Source organism: Dunckerocampus dactyliophorus, chromosome 17 (assembly GCF_027744805.1).
Source record: "Dunckerocampus dactyliophorus isolate RoL2022-P2 chromosome 17, RoL_Ddac_1.1, whole genome shotgun sequence".
NCBI classification, from domain to species: Eukaryota; Metazoa; Chordata; class Actinopteri; order Syngnathiformes; family Syngnathidae; genus Dunckerocampus; species Dunckerocampus dactyliophorus.
The window spans coordinates 20905299-20926830 of NC_072835.1; the positions used below are offsets into that span (position 1 = coordinate 20905299).

General features: G+C 40.0%; 1 protein-coding gene across 2 annotated transcripts; it reads left to right on the plus strand.

Moving 5' to 3' along the window:
• Nucleotides 1-901: 901 nt before the first annotated feature.
• smad2 (SMAD family member 2) lies at nt 902-21487 on the plus strand. Of its 2 annotated transcripts, XM_054757215.1 has the most exons (11): nt 902-1049; nt 4442-4947; nt 9845-9934; nt 10243-10436; nt 10556-10690; nt 11721-11795; nt 11918-11971; nt 12183-12395; nt 13027-13164; nt 13964-14108; nt 18647-21487. In XM_054757215.1, exons 2-11 carry the CDS (start codon nt 4691-4693, stop codon nt 18768-18770), a joined length of 1425 nt encoding a protein of 474 aa, XP_054613190.1. In that variant the 5' UTR covers nt 902-1049; nt 4442-4690; the 3' UTR covers nt 18771-21487. The 2 variants fall into 2 exon arrangements, with proteins under 2 accessions (XP_054613190.1, XP_054613191.1); XM_054757216.1 differs by lacking the exon at nt 9845-9934.
• Nucleotides 21488-21532: the final 45 nt, after the last annotated feature.

A 21532-nucleotide genomic window follows, 5' to 3' on the forward strand; every position in this document is an offset into this window, starting at 1 on the left:
CAGGTGCTGCATGGTGACTGTATTGTATTTGCATGATGCCACCAAATGACCTATGAAAATTTTCACTGACAATCATTTTTTTTTCTTACCTCTTCACCTTTCAAAATATTTTCATCATATATTGAAGTTTAGGTGCTGATGAGTATATAATAATGATCATCATAGACGGAAAATGTTACACATTAAAGGGACTCTACGCAGCAGATTCCTCCAGATGCCGAGAATGCGCCAACATTGGAATCTACGAATAGCTTTAAGTACATAAAATGTAACACAGGACCCGCACTTGTTATGTTTGTTGTCAGCTAATGATAGCAAGTCGACAAAGTTTAGTTACTAGAGTTATCTATCAGTGAATGTATAGCCTATCGTATCTACACAATGACTCCAAATTGACCGTTACCAATTATTTTATTCAGCCGATCGAAAATTGACGTGAATTTCTATGCAGTTTAATTTGTAATTGTGACAAGGTGGACAAGGTGTTCTTTTAAATCACTATTGCTAACATATAAAATGTGAAAAATGTGATTTGGAGCGAGTTGCACACAGTCCCTTTAACAACATGATTTGTGCACTTTACCTATATAAATGGAATGATCCAATGCGTCTACTAAAAATCCAGGTTGATTTGTCAAGACGGGGAAAAAAGCACATAAACAAGAAATAAAAGGAAGGCCGGAAGTGTAGTATAATAATAAGAAACATCGTCATCTAAAGGGCAATTAAGGTATAACTGGTAAACATCACCGACGTGTACGTCACAACAGTATAGAAGTGACACAATGTGAAACCAATAGAAAACATGTCTACCAACAACTTCCGGCATGAACTAATAAATCCGACCAATAAAAAGATAGCAAAGGCGGAGCATATGATCATCTCTATTTTTTGGCGAAGGAATACAAGTTAGGTTGAGCTTTGAATGAGGGGCCATCATCCCGGTGGTTCGGCGGTGGTATATACAGTTTGTAATATTAAAATGAAAAGGATGGATTTATTGACGGGTACCTGAGTTACCACCAGGCCTTCTTTCACCTTCTCGGCCGGTAAGCATGTCTTAAAACTGTTCAAACCTAACCAGACCTGATTATTTGTCGGACAAAGTAGCAAGCTTGCTAGCAGATTTTTTTAGCACTCGTTTTTGAAGCCGGAGGGAGGAGGAGAAGATGGAGTATCGGTCATTACGAGACAAAGAAACTTGAATTGGATTTATTCACCGAGACTTTTTGAGCGTTTGTGAATTTAGCTCGCTTTTTAAGCGGTTTCTCAAAGCCCACATGCACGGACTCTGCTCTTTGTGGCGGCGAGGGTTAGCTTATTCTTCAAACCCTGGATGTGTGTGTGTTTGCATTGTGGGTGGTTGCAGGGAAGAAGTAGCCCAAACAGACTGTTTCTCACAAAGAGACTTGACATTACAGACATAATACGGTTGCTTATCTTGTCCACAAGGCCGCGCTAGTCGTGATTACCATTTTCGGGTTGGCACTATAGCGGTATCAGTACGTTTTGAGCTTTTTTTTTGGTGTTCCGTACATTAACACTGTTTACGCTATTCGCATGGCTTCCCTCACAGCACAAGGCTTTGTCCCCGAAAGCCATATTATTTACTCTTGCTTGTTGTTGTTACATTTCTTGTAGCAAAAAGACTGTAGTTACTCCAAAATGTAATTGCGTGGATTCCAAGCTGCGTGTGAAGGTTTTACTAGTGCCACTGTCTTTGTCTGGCATCAAAACATTCCTCCAGAAGCAATAATTATTGACGCCATTAAGGCTTGAATGTTCCCACAAGAGGGGAGAGCAAAACTCACACAAACATGTGGTTTAATTTGTAAATATCAATGATTTAAAAAAAAAACAAAAAAAACGTAATGAGCTGCATCACAACAAAGCTGCCAATTACTCGAGCACTCATGCTGAACTGTTGGCATGTTGGCCAGGGCGAGCTGGCTCCGCTACCCTGGCCAAGCTCGCTGGCTATCCAGCTAGCCGGAGAAGCGATAATTAATTAATGCATGAATGAAGTAGTTTGGAGTGAGTGAGCGTGCCATGTTTATGACTTGATGGGTTCTTTTTAGTCCTTTTTATTTATTAATATAAAACAGGGGTCTCTGAAGTGTGGCCTGGGTGTCATTTCCAGCCTGCGGCTTTTTTTTTTTTTTTTTTTTTTTTAGTGGCCCGCGGAGCACATGATAAAAGTATAACAAGCAAACTTTAAAAAAAAGACAGCAGAATTGGAAAAATCAGCAGTAATTTTACGAGAAAAAAGTCATATTCCAACAAGAAAAAAGTTGAAATTTTAAGAATAAACTAATATTATGAGGAAAAGTCATGTCATTTTAGTAGCATAGAGTTGAAGTATAACTCATAATGGGGAAAACAGATCAAAGACTAAAGTTCGTACTAATACTCTTATTCACCGATGTCACAAAGCTGAGATGCAGTTTTTGTCTTGAAATACAGTATATATAATTTCTTAGTCCGGCAATCAGTCTCGGTCACAAAATCTTGTGAGATTAAAACATTACAAGAGTTCTCGTTCAGAAAAAAACTGCCTCATCACCATGACTGCGGCGATAATTAATTAGTCAATCACATCATAAATGAAAATGAACTGTGAGTGCCATGTGCACGCGTGTTTGTTTTCCTCGTCTCTCGCCTCCAAACAGGCAGGAAGAGGATTCACTCTGTGCACTGTTTTCAGCGCGTTTGGTCCATAGAACAGTAGCATGAACGGACTGAGCCATTTTGTCGGGCACACAGTCTGTTTGTCTTGGTGTGTATACAAATGATGACTAAAACGGGTAAATGAACGTTTCAGGTTAGGTTTGCCTTCATTTAAGACTTAATTGTCGCCACAGAGACGACATGACATGGAGATAAACACGGACACCACCTTCTTGTTTTGCCATGAGTTATTTCTTGAATTTGGTAGTGTTTCTCAGCTTTTTCTCGCCTTCTATCAGAATGTTGGCACTAGCAACTTCCTTTGGCTCTGTTTTGGGTTATTTTGCAGCCGTGATTGGGGGAGAAAAAAAAGCAGAGACTTAAGGTGAGAAACAACACTGAATTCAAGATATAACTCATGGCAAAACAAAAGGCAGGTGATTTTAGTGTTGATCTCACCGCCACATCATGCCTTTGCCAACAATTATGTCTTCAGTGAAGGTGAAAGTAACCTGAAATGCTCATTTCTCCCTTTTACTCATCATTTCAAATTCTTTTCTGCATGTAAAACTATAAAAACGTGTTTTGCGTTGACATTTTTGGCTTTCTGGAACGGATTAATTAGATTTACGTTATTTCCTATGGTAAAAATGGATTTGATTTGAGTCGGACCTTCTGGAACGCATTGATGACGCTAACCAAGGTCCCACTGTTGTTTTTGTATCAGTTGCTGTCGCCAGCATCATTCAAGCAAGATCAAAAGAAATTTATGATTATAGTCTTCCTCTGCCTCTTGAGAAGCACCGCTTTAAAGCAAAGCAAGAGAATGGGGAGTCTAATGATGTTTAGCAGTCTAATAATAATAATAATGATAATAACAATACAAAACAGTGTGTTTTCTTTAACAAGAAACACGATCCATGTGGGGAAAAAATCATCACAGAGAATTGCAGTCTCAATCCTAAGAAAGTAAATTGTGATTCACTGTTTTTTTAACGCTGCTCAGAATCCAGTGTATTTCATTCAGGAATGGTCTGACTTGTTCTGTCACCCGTGTACTAGCGGTATTTGTAAGCAGTCCAAGGGTTAAGCCAGTGAAATTAATTCTAAGAAGGCGCTTGGACTTTCAGAGTAACACTGAAGACATTTATCCCTTCTTTCCTGTCATCAGTGTCCCCTTCTCTTTTGGATTTTAAGCCTCATTGATCAAGCTTTTTCTTCTACTAATTTGACACAAACTTTCTCTTAGTCTGCTGCTGAGCTTGCCCTCACTGGTGACCTCATCCTGGAAATGGATCTCGGTGATAAAATGAGCACTGCAACACAGGATAGTGTTACACGCGCAGGTCGGAGAGCTTTGTCAATATCAGCAAAAAAATGGATTTGGTCAGTGAACCTGCACCTGCCAAAATTGCTGATAGAGAAACGAAAACAAAGCTTTGGAGTGAAGCTGTTGAAGGCAGCATGTTTGACCCTGCACCCGACCCACCTGTAATGCAGTCTGACACTGCCCGGCATTAGGAGGAGAAGGTTAACCCTGGTTTTGATAATAGGATAGGTACACTTGTATAGGATTAGCATATGATTAGTGTAGCGGAGATTTGTCACCTCTGTTAAGATGTATTAGGTTTTAGAGGCTGACCCAGTAACCGAAAGGGGACCTTGTATTCTGACATGGGGTCATCCACATTTGTGGGGTGATGTTTTTGTTTTTTAAAAAATTTTTTTTTAAATTCTCATGTGTGTTCTCTCTTTGTCCGTTTCTGTTTTTTAGGATTCTTTGGATGTTCCCCTTCCTGCCCCCCCATTTGCACATTCCAGCATTTTATATATTTTCTTCAATGCCTTAAATCTGACTTAACTTTATTTAGAAAATATACATATGTTCTTTATATACACTTACATCTCCTGAAGGATTTCAAACATACAGCCTAGCAGCTTCAACCCCCACCCCCCTCCCTCTTTCCCTTTACATCAGATTAAGACACTAACTCAAAACACACGTACGCAACGTACAACGAGCATGTCCTCCATACTACCCTTCACTCCCCCAGTGGTGAAGAGGCTCCTCGGGTGGAAGAAGACTCCGGCGGGGGGTGGAGGAGCTGGAGGTGGGATAGGGGGAGTAGGGGAGCAGAACGGGGGCGGGCAGGAGGAGAAGTGGTGTGAAAAAGCCGTCAAGAGCCTGGTGAAGAAGCTGAAGAAGACGGGACAACTGGACGAGCTGGAGAAAGCCATCAGCACGCAGAACAGCAACACAAAGTGTGTCACCATACCAAGGTGAGACGGGAACACAAACACACGGTTTGACTTGTCCACCCGCAGACACTGTGAGGGCCAGATGGTATTGCTAAAAAAATATTTCATGATGTTGATAGCGCCATATTTGTTTTATTCTACCGCTGCTTCATTGTGAGGCGTGCGCCTCGCTGTTGCCCCCTGCAGAGTGGAGGAAGTACTGAATTAATTGACCCCTGGAACATACTGACCTGTAACTATCATTTTATTTAAATGTACATTGGTTTATTTCAACCAGGGGTGTCCAAACATTTTCCACTGCGGGCCACATACTGACAAATGAAAGGCCACTTTGATATTTCGTAAACCAATACATGCAAACATGCTAAGTATGTCAGAAAAACTGCATCTCAGCTTTGTGATATAGGTGGAAAAAGCCTATTATTAGGATGAACTTCAGTCTTTGCTCTTTTTTCCAGTTGTTAAAAAATTGTCCAAATATTTAAACTTTTTTCTTTAAAAAAAATCTTTGTCTTTGTGCTTCCGGGCTTGAGTCTACTAACTAAATTGAACTAATTAGTGAACTGACACACCATTTCACTGTCGTCAACCACATGTCCCAACACCACAACCCCACAAGCTTGCAGGAAATATACAAGTTGTGAAACAGAGAACCCACTTCTTCATTCATGTCACATAGATTCACATTTTAAGACGGAAGTGAAACTGGTGTGAAGGAAACCAAAACCCAGCTCATGAAGCCAAGGCTTTTGTTACTTGATAGTTTCAGTGGGGAAAACTTGCATCATTTTTCTTTTTTTTTTTTTTTTTTGGAGTATATATTTATTTGCAACAACGAAACGCTGGCACGGCCAAAACGCTCAGTGTCTTGAACAAAATCTTGGGAAGCATACAGTGGGACCGCTAAGCAATCAGGAATTCTACCAAAATCGTCTGGGGGAAAATAAACCTTGAGCACAATTCTATGATTCCAACTTTGCAGGAACAGTTAGACTTGCCTGTTCCAGTATAAGTGTACCCCACCGAATAAAGCAGGGTTCATAAAAGCAACTTGACCTCAAGCATTAAACAACTTCTGCGATGAGATTGTGAGCCAACATCCGTCACCTTTGACCAGCTTTCACATTTGTTGGACAAGCTGTGCTGTTATTTTACGGGTCATCATTCTTGTGCATTTGTGATATTTATGTGTTTTAGACCAGTGGTTCTCAACTGGTGGCTTGGGACCCAAGTCAAAAAATTCCATTAAAATATGCAATATACAACTGATGCCTAATTTCAAGTGATATATCTGATTTTGTGGTCTTCTTGCTATTTAATATTAATTTATGTATTATTTGTTTGCTTGCAGTTGTCATGTTCTTCCTCATTTCCTTGACATTGGCCTTAATAAATTCCTCTAAAATTCACTTTGAACATGAAATTCTGTGTATTAATGTTTCAAAAGATGACACATTTGCTTGAGTAAATGAAAGTAGAAAAATATTAAATCATTAAATAAATAAATGAAGGAATAAATTAAATATAAAAACATAAACGACATGTATAACTAAAGGTGTAAAAAATAGAATAAATAAAAATGATTTAAGTGTAAAAAAAATACAAATAAATCAAAATAAAAATTTGTTAAAAAAAATAAAAATAAAAGTGTAAATAAGAATTCTAATGAATACAAATTAAAAATGACTTAAAAGTGGGTTGCGACTAAATGACCATTAGAAAATGTGTGTCCCAGGTTGAGACCATTTGAGAACCCCTGTATTAGACCATAAACCATTAAATATGTAATTTCTCAGTCAACTAACCATACACATGCATCCTTAACTGTTGAGACAGAGCTTTTAGTGGTACAGGTCATTTGTTTTACACGGTGGATTTCAGCGATCTCGCATGATCGGCTACCCAAGCCAAGTCACATGAGCAGATGAAACTTTTATCTTGATCAAAACAATGTCAGACGAGCCCCAACACAAGCATGTGATTAATATAAATCACTCTGATGACGTTCAGCAGCCAAAGGGAGATAATTAGGCTTCTAGCTGAACATTAAATGAACATAACCTCTCCGATTTTCAGTGGTATCTAACACACTCCTCTTCTCTTACTGTATTATCATTGTTTGGGCCTCATGTATATACTATAGAGTTGTATAGGATAGGGAAACATTGATTAAATGTTGAATAGTGAGCTTTTTGAGGAAAGGTTTTCCCGCGTCACTCCCCTCGTAGTGTGAGTCCTATTTTTGAAGTGGTGTGATATACAGTACTTTATATGCATCAGCGCCTTGAATGAATATGCTCTTATTCACGATGCCTTTAGTTGAAAGTACCGCATGGAGGTTGTACTGTACTATACTCGAGCACCATGTTTACATATTGTCAGATATTGCCTTTGAAATTTGTGACTCATTTCACCTCTCTGAACTTTCGTGGGTGAGGTGCACTGTTGGAGGAAGCAGGTGTACATTTTGGTTAGAACTCACAAATACGATGGAAGAAGTGTGTGAAAGATCACAAGCATGGGTAGGATGAGTGCTGTTAGTTGTACGTTTTCATGATTCGCATGCAGAAATTGTGGTGGCTGGGTATTTTTCGATGTTTGGACCAATTGTTTTAACTTAAACAACATCCAAGATAAGGGGCTCGGCGTCTAGTCAACTGGGGGCTGCTGGAGGTACGGCTGGGTGAGGCTGAGCCGCATGAAGCGTTCAATCAAGTGTTTTAACTCGTCAAACAAACACGAGGTCATTACTCAAAATAACAATCATAACATATAAGACCGTCTAAAAGAACGAATGCTGTAACCATCACATACACAGGGAGACTCCTACTACTCCGAGTGGAACTAAATAACAACTTTGTTAATGCTAAACACTGTAGCAACTTTTTACAAAAAGTACCGCAAAGCATGCCGGGAGGGTTTCCGGCTTTCCAGCATGTTTTTCTGATCAGGAATGAATCAGCCATTTGCGCTGTGTGGAGATACTTGGCTGTTACTAGACTTCATTGACTAGAGAAGAGTCGAGTGCAGTTTTCCAATGACAGTTTTGGCAATCGCTGGTACTGATCACTAGCTCTTTTTTCATTTTTTTTTTTTTAAAGGAAGAAAAAAACAATGTTCAAGTGACAATGTTGGATGTTAGGTCTGTGTGTGTGTGTGTGTGTGTGCGCGCGCGCGCGCAGGGGTGTTTGTCGGTCATAAACAAGCCATACGCAACACTTAAACACTTGAATGTGGTCATGTCTTGACACATTTGGAATTATCATTTGCATTAATGTACGTACTCATTTATGTCATTTTTGGTAGATTGTGTGCAACACTGCTTATCCCACATATTTTTTTTTTTATAGAAACAATATGGATATAATGGATATATTGACAATCATGCACATTGTATGAATTTATGTGCAATCAGGCTTTGCAGGAGCTTATATGATGTTGAAAGCCCCTGAAAACAAGTACAGTCGTCCCTCGTTTATAGCAGTTAATTGGTTCCAGACCAGAACGTGATAAATGAATTTCAGCGATATAGCATTCAATGTTAATAAATAAAAAATTTACGCAGTTAGATTACAGAAAACTTGTTTATGCCTTTCTAAATAAGATTTTTTCTTTTTTTTTTACATTAGTAGAAATAACACCCCTAAAGTCACCACTATGCTCCGGAATGCACAACTGTTATGCTGCTAGCTAGTGAGCTAACAGTTGGCGTCAAATTTATTTCTTGTAAACTTAATGGGTTTCAAGCGGAGTAGGAAAGAGGACAAAATAAAAAGCCACAAACTTACCACTTCCACATGGAATGGGAGAAGGACATTTTTTTTGCACTCTGCATCCATGTCTGGCTACATCGAGTGCAAGTTGGCGTAATTGAATAAGGATAAATGTCTCATCCATGCCTCGTGGCCAGAATATTACATAACAGTTGCATTTCAATATGTTTTGACACCATGTCTAAAACAAAACAGCAATAATTAATTTCTGAAAAAACGCAATAGAGCGATAATCAAACCACGATAAAGCGAGAGACTACTGTAATGGATATGTGTTTGTTCTTTATCTTACTGGTATGTTTGCTTGAATTTGAGTTCAGCAGCGTGACTGATTTTATAAAGTTGTCAATTGCTCTAAACAATTTATCAATTTATATTTTTTTCACACGCTTTGAACCCTGCGGCTTAAAAAATGTGACAAATGTATTGTTAAAAGAACTACAGTTCCCATGATGCTTAGAGTGCCAAAACAGAAAGTAGTGCATTTCTGCAATAGTAGATGCTGATGTCACGTTTTGAAGTCTTATGCAGCGATCAGTTTTGATCTGACAAATCTTAAGTAAGTTTGATCAAGTGTAGAATTACTACAACTTCCGATTGGAATGTTTGGAACGCGGCAGCTGTTGCACTCGCATCTCACATCTCACCGGAGTTGACGAGTGACGCTGGGAACACCAAGTGTAGTAAGCATTGCAAGTTTTATAGTGTATCTTTCTGTGTAAATATCCCATGTTACAACGTGGACACCTGCAGCTTATAGACAAGTGCGGCCTATATACAGTATGTCATTTTCTCTTTAAATTTGGTGGGTGCTCCTTACTCAGAAACTTTCTCATCACCATTTATCCTCATCTAAATGTTTTCAAGTATTGCCTGATTGCTCACATCACTTTTTCAAACCGTGCTCTGTCACATGATCGCCATCAGTCACAGTGCCTCTTTTGAGTCGTAAGCATGGGGGGGGGACGACTGTTTACATTGTTTGTGATTTCACCCTACTTATTTTGAATGCAACATCTCATATTTACTGTCTGTTTTTATTTTTGTCCTTTTTTTGCTCATGTCCTGTATGTTTTTTGTGTCTTTTGTGTGTGTGCGTTCGTGTGTGTGTGTGTGTGTGTGTGTGTGTGTGTGTGTGTGTGTAGCAATTGCTCAGATCTATGGGGTCTAGGCTCAGGCCACATGATAGAACAGTGGGACTCTGCAGGCATGTACGGATATCCTGACCACAACAGGTGAATACACTCGCATGTACACAAACACATTATTGCAACAAAGTGCTTCATTGCCACCCTGTGTGTAAATGTGTGTGTACATTCTGGCCTTTAGGAGCAATTTAGGCTGTGTATTAATTGACATTTCAGAAGAGAAGTGTTTGCGATACGGATGTGGTGTGTGTGGAGTGTAATGTGATCACATGACCACAAAGCAGCATCTAATGGAGCGTTTGCACCAAAGAGTTCTGCAATACAAACAAATTTGGAGTGTTGGTATCAAACTGGATCATGTGTTATGTACGCATCGGCTTTCCATATTCTGCTAGGTCGCTTGATGGCCGTCTCCAGGTGTCCCACCGCAAGGGCCTGCCGCATGTTATCTACTGTCGCCTGTGGAGATGGCCCGACCTTCACAGCCACCATGAGCTGCGAGCCATAGACAACTGCCAGTACGCCTTCAACCTCAAGAAGGATGAAGTGTGTGTCAACCCCTACCATTACCAGAGGGTGGAGACGCCGGGTAATGATCTCTTTGAAGTACATTTTAAATGATGTGTTGCTCGTTCTTGTCGTCGGGTTGCCAAAATCATGATGGGGGATGAAAACTTCGACTCTGTATGCCTCTTCTTTTGTCCTCAGTGCTGCCCCCAGTGTTGGTGCCACGCCACACAGAGATTCTGACAGAGCTTCCACCTCTAGATGACTTTACAAATTCAATCCCTGAAAACACCAATTTCCCAGCCGGCATAGATCCTCCTAATAACTACATACCAGGTCTGTACCATGCAGGATTGAAAGTTGCACACTTCAAACATATGCATAAAGTTCAAATGTGATTGTGATTAATGCACAGGGGTTAGGTTCCAAAAATAAACCGCAATAGCTGAAGTCTGCTAAGTAGTCGGCTTTATTTATTTATTTTTTACAATTATTATATATGTTTTAAGGCTGTAAAACCCCTCACCATACATGAACATTTTCTCACATTTCTTTCTTGTTTAAACACAAAGTTCAAACCTTTGTTTGAATTTTAATGATCAGCCAACGAGGTTGGACACATATGAAACTATTAATCGTGACTCGCATGTATTTCACAGTTCCTCTCACCTTGCCTGTTCATCTTGGCGCCGCTCCGCTGTAGCGGTTTTGCATCCTTGTTAAACCGTATTGCTTTTGTCGTCCTTATGCTATTTTCCTCCTTTGTGTAACAAACCAAAGATTCATTTATTCCGTAATGGCGCCCTACAGCGGCGTAACTTGTACCTTCTTTCAGCACGTCCATCTTCCTCTGCTTTGTGGGTGCAGAACATTTCGTCAGCATTGTGGGTTTTGTCGGGGAGAGTCACACTGCTCGCTGTATGCTAGTGATCAAAAACAACAGGAGGCACGGTACGGAGGAGATTGAGTTGACATTGGTCTACAGTCCCTTAGCCAGTCAGGACGCAGAACACAATGCGCGGGTTCTGCCTTAGCCAATCAGGATGCAGAACGCAATGTGCATTCCTACGCTGAAAAAAAAGGCACGCAAAATTGTACTCAAGAAAATCCGCGAAACAGCGAGGCCCGAAATGTGAACCGTGATGTAGCAAGGGACGACTATACATACATTTTTTCCACTTGGACCACTTCTTTGTTTTATCTTAGCTGTCATGCAACCAATCTACATTTACTTTATACGGGATGTTGTTAATTAAATAACCATCCAGTCGAAGCATAGGATGACGGATGACTGTGATGACATCTTAGCAGGAACATGCTTGTTTTCTGCTATGCCCCCTGAGAATAATTCATGTTCTGTTTACAGAGACTCCCCCACCCGGCTACATCAGTGAGGATGGCGAGGCTAGTGACCAGCAGATGAATCAAAGTATGGAATCAGGTAGACCAGTCTTGTTTTGTCACATCTGCGTATATTATGCTGACATTGACAGTAGCGTTACACTCACGGTGATACAATGAAGTGTTTTTGAAATATATGTACACATTGCTTGTCTGTGCTAGGTTCACCAGCGGAACTGTCACCTAACACCTTGTCGCCTGTCAGCCACGGCCTGGGTACGTCTGCTTTCTGTCTTTCGTTCTATGTGGAAAAACTATCGCGTTATCATTTTTTTTTTTCATTGAACGGATGTTGCATTTCAGATTAAAGCCACCCATTTTATGTTTACATTACACTTAAAATGCCCAATTGTTGTAGTTACAAATTTGTTTTCAAACTAGTTTTCAAAATAACAATGTATTTATTGAAGCGTTTTTCCCCGACCAGACCTCCAGCCTGTTACCTACAGCGAACCAGCTTTTTGGTGCTCTATAGCCTACTACGAGCTCAACCAGCGAGTTGGAGAAACGTTCCATGCTTCGCAGCCTTCTCTTACCGTGGATGGCTTCACTGACCCCTCCAACTCTGAACGCTTCTGTCTTGGGCTTCTCAGCAACGTCAACAGGAACGCAACTGTTGAGATGACAAGGAGGCATATAGGTCAGTGTAATCTATCTGTGGCACTAGGCTGCTGAGGTAGATGATGTCATTGTCTAATTTGCATATTTGGCCATGACGCAAGACTCTGGCCAAAATAGAGATTTTCGAAAACGGATTTTCTCATGATTTTAAACCTAAATTAACAAAACATGAAGTTTCTTATTTATAGATGTTGGTTTCATTTTGTCTTGCGGTGAATGCAGGTGCCTTATAACACGCAGAAAACCCAAACATTCGCGTTTGTAAGTAGGGCTGATTTTTTTAAAGATAATGTACACGTCACTGCACATCAGATATCTCACCATGTTGATGAACAGATGTGTTATAATGCGCGCAGCGAAATCAGTTATGGTATGTGCAAATGAAGTGTTTTAAGCAGTGTTACAATGCCGAGTTGTAACGACAACCTACACAAACGGTCTCGTTGCAATGTCTTTGAGTGAGGATAAACGGGTAGCACCAAATTTATCTGTGGCGGTCCAAATGTGTTTGTGGCGTCACGGCATAAGTAAACACTGGAAGTGTCTCCTATTTAAACGCACCTACATATTCTAAATGCTGAAGTGATTTTCACTAGAAAGATGAAGGTATTTTTATGCGTATATACAAATACTTGCAATGCGCCCTGCAGGTCGTGGAGTCCGGTTGTATTACATTGGAGGCGAGGTTTTCGCTGAGTGCCTCAGCGACAGTGCCATTTTTGTCCAGAGTCCCAACTGCAACCAACGATATGGCTGGCACCCCGCCACAGTCTGCAAGATACCTCCAGGTACTCATGTAGTTTTAAAAAAAATATACATTATTGTCCAAAAGTTAGACCTCTCTTACATTGTCATATAATTATACCGCCATACCTAGACATATTTTTACAGAGCTCTTATTATAGCACTGCATTTGGTTCCATCCTCATTTTATTCTGCTGCTGTCCCAAACAACTAATTTATATTTGCTCAATATCTCAAAATGGCATTGATGACAAACTTACAATAGAAAAAGACAGTCTAAGTAGTATGTTGCAGCAGCATCTCAGAAAATAAACATGTCATATTGTAATTACATCCCTTTCTTGATGAGTGACCCTTATTGGGAAAAGTAAAGCTCTCAAGGAAGAGCCACCGATGCTGTCCACAACGTGACTTGTTTTTCCTCAGCCTCTCACCCACACACGCTGACTAATCTGCATCCATGTAACTCTGAACATTTCATTCTTGGCCAGAGGAGCAGCACGAACAGTGTCATTACTGCAGCGCGCATTTGCGTAGAAGGCAAACACGAGCATCACGTGGAGATGTCTGAGCTGTCAGCTTGTGAATAATTGCCATCATGCAACACCCCCGAGGTTCACAGCACATCAGCTTGTCACCATCAACATTTGTTTGGAAACAAACTGTTTTTTGTTTTTTGTTTGGTTTCGCTTTGGAACGCAATACAATAGAAACAAGTCTTCATGGCCCTTCAACTGTTTTTATAATGAAGAAAATGATGCGTTAAACACACACAAATGCTAAAAGATGTTTCTGTCAATGCAAGTCAAATGAAGTCTCATCCCACATGTTTTGCATTTCTAGGCTGTAACTTGAAGATTTTTAATAACCAAGAGTTTGCTGCTCTGCTGGCCCAGTCCGTCAATCAGGGGTTCGAGGCGGTCTACCAGCTGACCAGGATGTGCACCATCAGGATGAGCTTTGTCAAAGGCTGGGGTGCCGAGTACAGGTATTTCAGTAGTTCTGTTCAGAGATTCAGTAGTATTTCCTTTAAACAGTGTAGCGTTCATTATTTACACAGTTCGTGTACACATCCAATTTGCTGTTAAACATTACAATTATAAAATAAATAAACGATTGAAATGACAATACAGTTGAAGTCAAGGCAACACATAAAAAATTAAAAAAATTCATTCAATTCATCATAAAATAGTAGCAACAATAACAAGTGTAGAAAAACACATTTCCATAAGAGTTCAGGGTATGCGCGACACAATTCATTCCTTTTTTTTTAATGCTTATGACGCCAAAACAAGTTTGAGAAAAACAATACCAACATGAAAGTACTCACTCAGCAAAGCATTTTTGTCATAGTGCTGCCATGGATAAACGACCAACTATGAAATGCGAATGAAATGCAGGGATTTTGACATGGGCCCCCAGCGAGTTTTCTGAACTGACACCATCTTGGCTGTGACGTCACAGAGAATGCAGCCATGAACTGGAAGCAAAGCCAAAAAAGTGACATTCACAACAGTAACACAAAAAAAACATTCACTGATATTGTTTTGTGATGACTATGATGTAACACACACGCAAATGTGGCCACAAGTATGCTTTTTTGACTGTCAGTGACACTGACATCTCAATACACCAGCAAAATACAACACCAATGAGCAGCGATCGCTGCTTATCTAGCCCAGGCATGAAACTCCATATTATTCTCGATTCGTAGAATAGATCTAGTAAAAAATCTGGATTTACTTACTGAAACTGACAGATGGACTGCAAGATAGGCTAGTGACAGCGATCCATGTTTACCTAGCAATTTTGCATGAAAACCGATATTATTCTAAGATTCATAGTGACACTGCAATCAAAGATGACCCTTTGGATGGCATGTGGCAATTGTGACTTGGATTACAGTTTCGTTCGATTCGTAGTGGTATCGAATCGAGACCACTGTATCTTTTGTATCTGTTTATCAATGAGAGAGTCACTACAATCAGTACAAAAAATAAAGTTGAGCTACTAAGGTCCCTCTGTAGAATGAACTTTAAGTAACTCTTGAGTAAATATCGAATGTGAGATTATGTACAGTAGTATGAGTTGGGAAGGTTAGGTTTGGGGTTCAATTAGCTGTTGATATTGTAAATTTACAATGTAAATTGTACCACCGTCTGCTGTAAGTAAGATCAAATAAACCTAATCCCTGTGCATCTGGGCTGGTTCGCTCTAACAGTAACATCTTTGCACTGTGGACAAGCATTAGGCAGCAGCTTGTACATACTCTGATCTGCCACACACACGTGTATAATCTCTATTATATTCACCTTTTGTTGTAAAACAGCCCGAGATTACAGGGCATTTGTCTGTCTGTCTGGTCGTCTAACCATCCATCCAGCAAACATCTGTTCTGCCCCTGGCTTGGCTTTTGTGTTGGAGCCTCCTAGCAGCCAGACAGCACAGTCAGTGGGGGTGTTTTGGTTCATCCTCATTGGTCCGCCTTAAGCTGCTGTGGAGCCTGTCTGGTTAACCATCAGCGTCCCCCCTGCTCGAGCTAACAGCAGACCGTTTAATCATCTGATCAGGCTTGGGCGATAAATTACTGTTTTGTTTCTTCCTGTGTGCACCAAATGATACACTTCTTTTTATAGAGGGGGTCCTCCAACGTGCTTGACAGGCTGACTCTATAGTTACAGTAGTTGTCATTAGGGGAAAAAAAACAAGATTAGATATTTGGGGGGAGGGGGGGGGGGGGGGGGGGGAATCACATTGTTCTTTTGAAAATTTTAAAAAGTACAGGTGGTCCTCTGATTATGGTGTTCCATGGTTACGTGATGGTAATGGTTTAATTTTATTTTTTGGTTTAATTTTATTTTGAACATGCAATTTACATTGGAATACATCACATAGCACAATTCGCAGTTCCACATGTCCGAAAAGGAGGAGGAAAAAGCAGATCTTATTTAATCCTATTCCCTTTCGGTTTCACATCACTTACAGCACATTTGTGCACTTCCTGTATTGCAAATGTACTATTAGCCAATTTGAAATGATAAGGCAGTATAACAACATGGTACAATAGGAGTCAAGGTTTAGAATCACTGTAAAGAAATTACTTAACTGTCATAATAAATATAATAACTGATGAAGGGTTAATTGTTGGTGAGGACAGACTACCAGTATGTACTCACAAGAAATGAAGAGTTAGTAGCAAATGCAAGAGTGATTAGACATAGCATTGTAGTACACAGTGGTTCAGGACTCTCTTTCCTTGTACTTTCTAATCATCAACTGCTTGTACCATTTCTTGAAGTCGTTTTAATGCATTTTTGCAAAATACGCTCTAATTAAAAGCTTAATTTTGGTTCGTAAACACGAGACTCGCTCGAGAACTTGTAACAGCTGTGGAAGAATGCACTATGCGCTCAATTTTCACTGCGCTTTCTTTCAGTCGCTTGATTGTCATGACCACCATTAAGGATAAAGCTTGTACTGTAACGTCTGCCTCGATGTTATACGGATAACAAGGAGATGGTTGATGAATAATCTTATTGAAAAAAACATAACAGGCTACAGTCGGCCGAACCATGCCAGAACATCAGCAAACTCAACTGTCCTCTCTGCACATGACCAGACGGTCGGAAATCACATACCTCTTTTACACTGCAATACAGTAATCCCTCATTTATTGTGGGTAATCAGTTCCAGCCCCGACTGCGATAAGTTAAATAAATTAATAAGTTAATAAATTTTCACAGCTATTTTGTGGTTGGAGCATAGAAAACCTGTGCCTGTTGTGAGCTCATTGAAACATCCAGTAAAAGCCTGCTCTTCCCGCAGTGAAGTCTGGTTGGTGCTTGTGTGTTGAACCGAACATTACAGTAACATTCCTGACACCTATGACCAGTGTAGAATACTACATAGCATCATCTTTGAATACGTCTTCTGAATGCCTTAAGTTTGAATTTGAGTTAATTTAGCCATTTTTATGCTTGGAAATGCTTAATTGATGTAAATGTATATAGTGCGCTTAAATATGCATATTTCTGGACTAATAATAGGCCGTATTCAACCACATTCATTGATATATTTTTGAAAGTCCATGATAGAGTGAAGCCTCGAAATTTGAAAACAATAACGAGGCAGTTAGGGGTGTCACGAGACAGCCAACTCACGAGACGAGACAGTTGACGAGATTGGGTCCACAGGAACGAGATGAGACTAGATTTTAACATAAATTTTGAGAAAAGTACAATGAAGAAATATGACTGGAAAATCAACCTTTTTTTTAACGTCACAAAACAATGCAGGTGCATTTTGAAATGTTTATTTTCCCACAAATTGACGCTAAACATAACACTGGATTGCCGCTCGTGATGTATTTTCTCACTGGCAATTCATACTGTTTAACCTTTGCAGCATTTCTTGAAATGCTGGCTTTTCAGCTGTATCTGAAAGCAGCATTTCTGTTGCGCTTTCTGTGAACGCACACAATTCTGCCCTGTTCTGTTTATATTTACTTGTGACAACCGACGTCTCAGTGGGTGTTAACTGTTGGGACGAATGCTCCGCATCATGTGTAGTGTTTTCTCGGTGGGAAAACTGGGTGGTGTGGATGTGTTTCTTGTGCTTTGATTTTTATTTTTGATTAGTTTCATTTCAGTCTTGTATTGTGCGTTTTATTTCTGTGTTTTATGTCCTACACCAAAACTCCACTTCCATCACAGTCTGCGAACGTTAACTTGTTTGCAACCTGCGGACCACCTGTACACCTAAATGGATAATCATCAACTCATTCAATCCCAAAAGACAACCCCTTCAGTACCGGTCATTTGACTGATCTTTCAAGGCACACAGAATATTGTGTTCTATGGCTATATAAACATGGAACCTACCAAAAGAAAGATTAGACTCCTGTCTTTTGTTAGGAAATGAAAGTTTTGTTTCTACCTTTTTCTGTTCTTTAGTAATCAGCAGTAGAACATAAGGAAGTTTCAGGACAATATCAGTTCCTGACTAAAAATGGGAGAAAACCAGCTTTTTGCGAAAAGATACATTTCAAGCATAACTTTCACTTTGACACAAATATTTTTTGCTTTTGTGACAGCCAAAATATCTAAACAACTATACCAACATAAACAACGCAAAAAAGGGTTGTTTTACATCAAAATAACTATTTACAAATGCAACACCAACTATTTACCAAAGGTGCAATTTACACATTTGGAACTGAACTATGTGTGTGCACTTCGTCCTTCCTGTTGTGTGTTATTTCCATCGACGTGATCTCTGCCGAGCTCTTATCAAAAGCACTTCTGCCACCTGGTGGCCGTTTTTATGACATAAAATTGCTCTGAAGTGAAACCCATTAGTGTGGAGTTGCGTCATCACCGCTTTTTGCCTCTCACGCAAAAAAATTTAAAAGACGTATAAATGCATTGTTGGGAGTGGGCCTTCGGGTTTATAAAAACCTATAATTACATCTTTGTTATTGAAAGAGCTGAATGAATGGCCATTTTGCGCTTGTATCTGTCCCTCCAGACGCCAGACAGTCACCAGCACACCTTGCTGGATTGAGCTGCATCTCAACGGCCCCCTTCAGTGGTTGGACAAGGTGCTGACCCAGATGGGTTCCCCTTCGGTGCGCTGCTCCAGTATGTCCTAAATGGCATTGAGCCGCTGCGGAGGAAACTTGACATTACGCAACATTTGACCAGCATCTTAAAGGATTCCACCATGCAGAACTGATGGGAGTAACATCATTCCAACGACAAGAAAACCTACACGAAGGACCTCAAGGATGAGAGAGAGAGCAGCGCCGCACTGGAATGTAAACATCACAGCAAGCCTGATCACCTTTTTGCTTCTGCTGGATCGACCTCAGGCTGACATTCCAATCACCATGGACCTACTAGTTGAAGTCACCACGCATCTCCGGCCCGAATCCATTTACGTTTTTCAGGTATAAAGGACTGGAGGTGCTGAACCAGACACACACACACACGTCAAATAGCTGTTTGGGGGACTGAAGTCTATCTCTTGTCACCAAGAACACCTTGCCTCCTCACTGCCTCGCTACCACACCACAAGCTGGATCCAGTGTCAAGAGTTTTTCGTTTACACAAGGTTGACTTGTAGTCCAACTGTCACTCTCTGGGTTCACGTTCAACCAAAGTTTTTATAGCGTTTCTTGGTTTCAGTGACCAAAAGTATTGTTCTGTTTCTTCTCTCTTCTCTGTCCACGGTCGCCGTCAACGAATAACGCACCACACCCTGTCTTCGTATACACTCGCAACATCCCGGTTTTCACTTTGCTGCAGTTTCAGTGGGTAGAGACTCTGTCTCTTGCTTCCTTATAGTCCATTACATTATCTTCTGTATATCAAGGAAGGACTTGACTGTGTGCAGAATGAGGACTGTAGCGTCCCAATGTCGCCCCCTGCTGTCAGTATGTCTCTCTAGCTTATTATGCTTGAACTGATGCATGGTTCCCCCTCGCTCAATTCATCAATAATGTATTGATAAGACTCCTACAATGTGGGATTAAAAAAAAAAGGCCTCTATTATAATTGCACTGCCCCAAATTATGCATCCTTATTATTGCTTTCAAGAAAGTTGCCTTTGATGCAAAGCAAAAAATGCTTTGAAATTGTACATATAAGAATGTGGGAAAAACCCTATAAAAGCGTATTTTTGGAATATTCAATAACGACTTGCGATCTCGTCGTATTATTATGGTATGAATTGAAATATTATTGGGTATCTCTTGAAATTTAGTGAGTTCAAAGCAATTTAGAGTCCACAGTTTTCCAATTCAAATGTATTTAAGCTTTAAGTATTAAACCAAGCAATTATACTGCAGTTATTTGAGGTTTTCAGCTTTGCTTTTGCATATTGGTGATTTTTTTAAACAAAAAATTATACATATCTATATATGACAAATTATTCACGGCTTTCCTACTTTGCCCCCTGAAATGATTATAGCGTGAGAAGTATGTAACATAGGATGTGAAATTGTCAAACGGCCAAGTATTCACATAATCAGTGAAATAACCCTAAATCCAAAATGATTACGTTGTCCCAAAGACTAAATGCGTTGTTTGTACACTGACCACAACATCATGGCTGCAATTGATGTATTTCCCCCAGTGACCTAATAATTAAATTTTTAAGGTTTTATTTTCAGCTTGGGCAATGCAGAATGACGTCATCACTGCAGTTGGTATTCTTTGCCTCCTGAATGTGAAACATAGGAGCGGGCAACATTCCGGTTTGCAATGTAAAAACTGCCTCCCAACGTGGAGCTCTGTAGCTATACGTAAGAGTGTGTTTACATGCATGGACGTTTTTCTTTTTTTAAACATATTTATGTCCCCCAACTTCGAGCACATAAAAGGATTGCCAGCGGGACATGTAAATATGGCGGATGTCTCACTACGTCACATTCCAGATTCATCGTTTCCTCCAAACAACCAGACGGTGACACGTTTCCTGTGCATGTAAACACATCTGAAGTGACATCTCGTCAACCAGGGTGACGCACGTCGACTTTTGGACCAAGCTGAATGAACTTTAATTCATTTATCGATCCTGATCCTGCAGGGCGGCCTTTTCCGAATTTTTTTTTTTTTTTTTTTTGATCCTGCAGAATCTTGCTCACTTGTACATAAACTAAACTAGCCCATGGCGGTTCTGTTTATCTCTGTGTATCTACATGTCTTTTATTATGTTTTTACCTATTAGGGAATACTTTTGACTGGACTTTACCAATGCCAAGGTCAGTACATGGTTAAAAAAGAAAAAGAAAAAAAGTTGTAGTTTCCTTAAGGTTGTTGTACCAGTGACACATACAGTGTTTGTTCTATGCATTGACATCAGATTGTTCAGAGTGTATTTTCAATACATACAGTAGGTGTTTCCCTTAGACGATTACAGTTGTGTGCATATTGCCAGGTTCCAGCAAGCCTTTTTGTTTTTTTTTGTTTTGTTTCTTCTTTAAACGAGTGCCACCTTGTTCTCTAGTTGGCTTTTTCACTTCCTGAGAAGTTTGCAAAGAGAGAATGCACCTCGACACACATTCTTGACAAATCACCTGTTGTGTTTTTTGTTTCTTCTGTGAAGGACAAGTGTGGATTCCCAAAAAAAACAAACCTACTTCAGGGGAAAGTTGCTTCACGTCACCTGTAGTGTTTTTGTATAGTTGTTCTTTTTATCTTTCTTTGTATACCTTTTTTTTTTTTCTTGCTTCCCACAACGCATATCCCATCGGACAACAAGCTGTAAGGATTTCTGTCTTCAAGCTCTGATCTTCATATGCGTTCCAGTTACAAACGAGCAACTTCTGTGTACACTAATAAAAAGCTGTTATGATTCAATCCTGAATGATGTCCTTGTTGCCCCTTTTTGTGTCTTTGTGTTGTGTTGCGG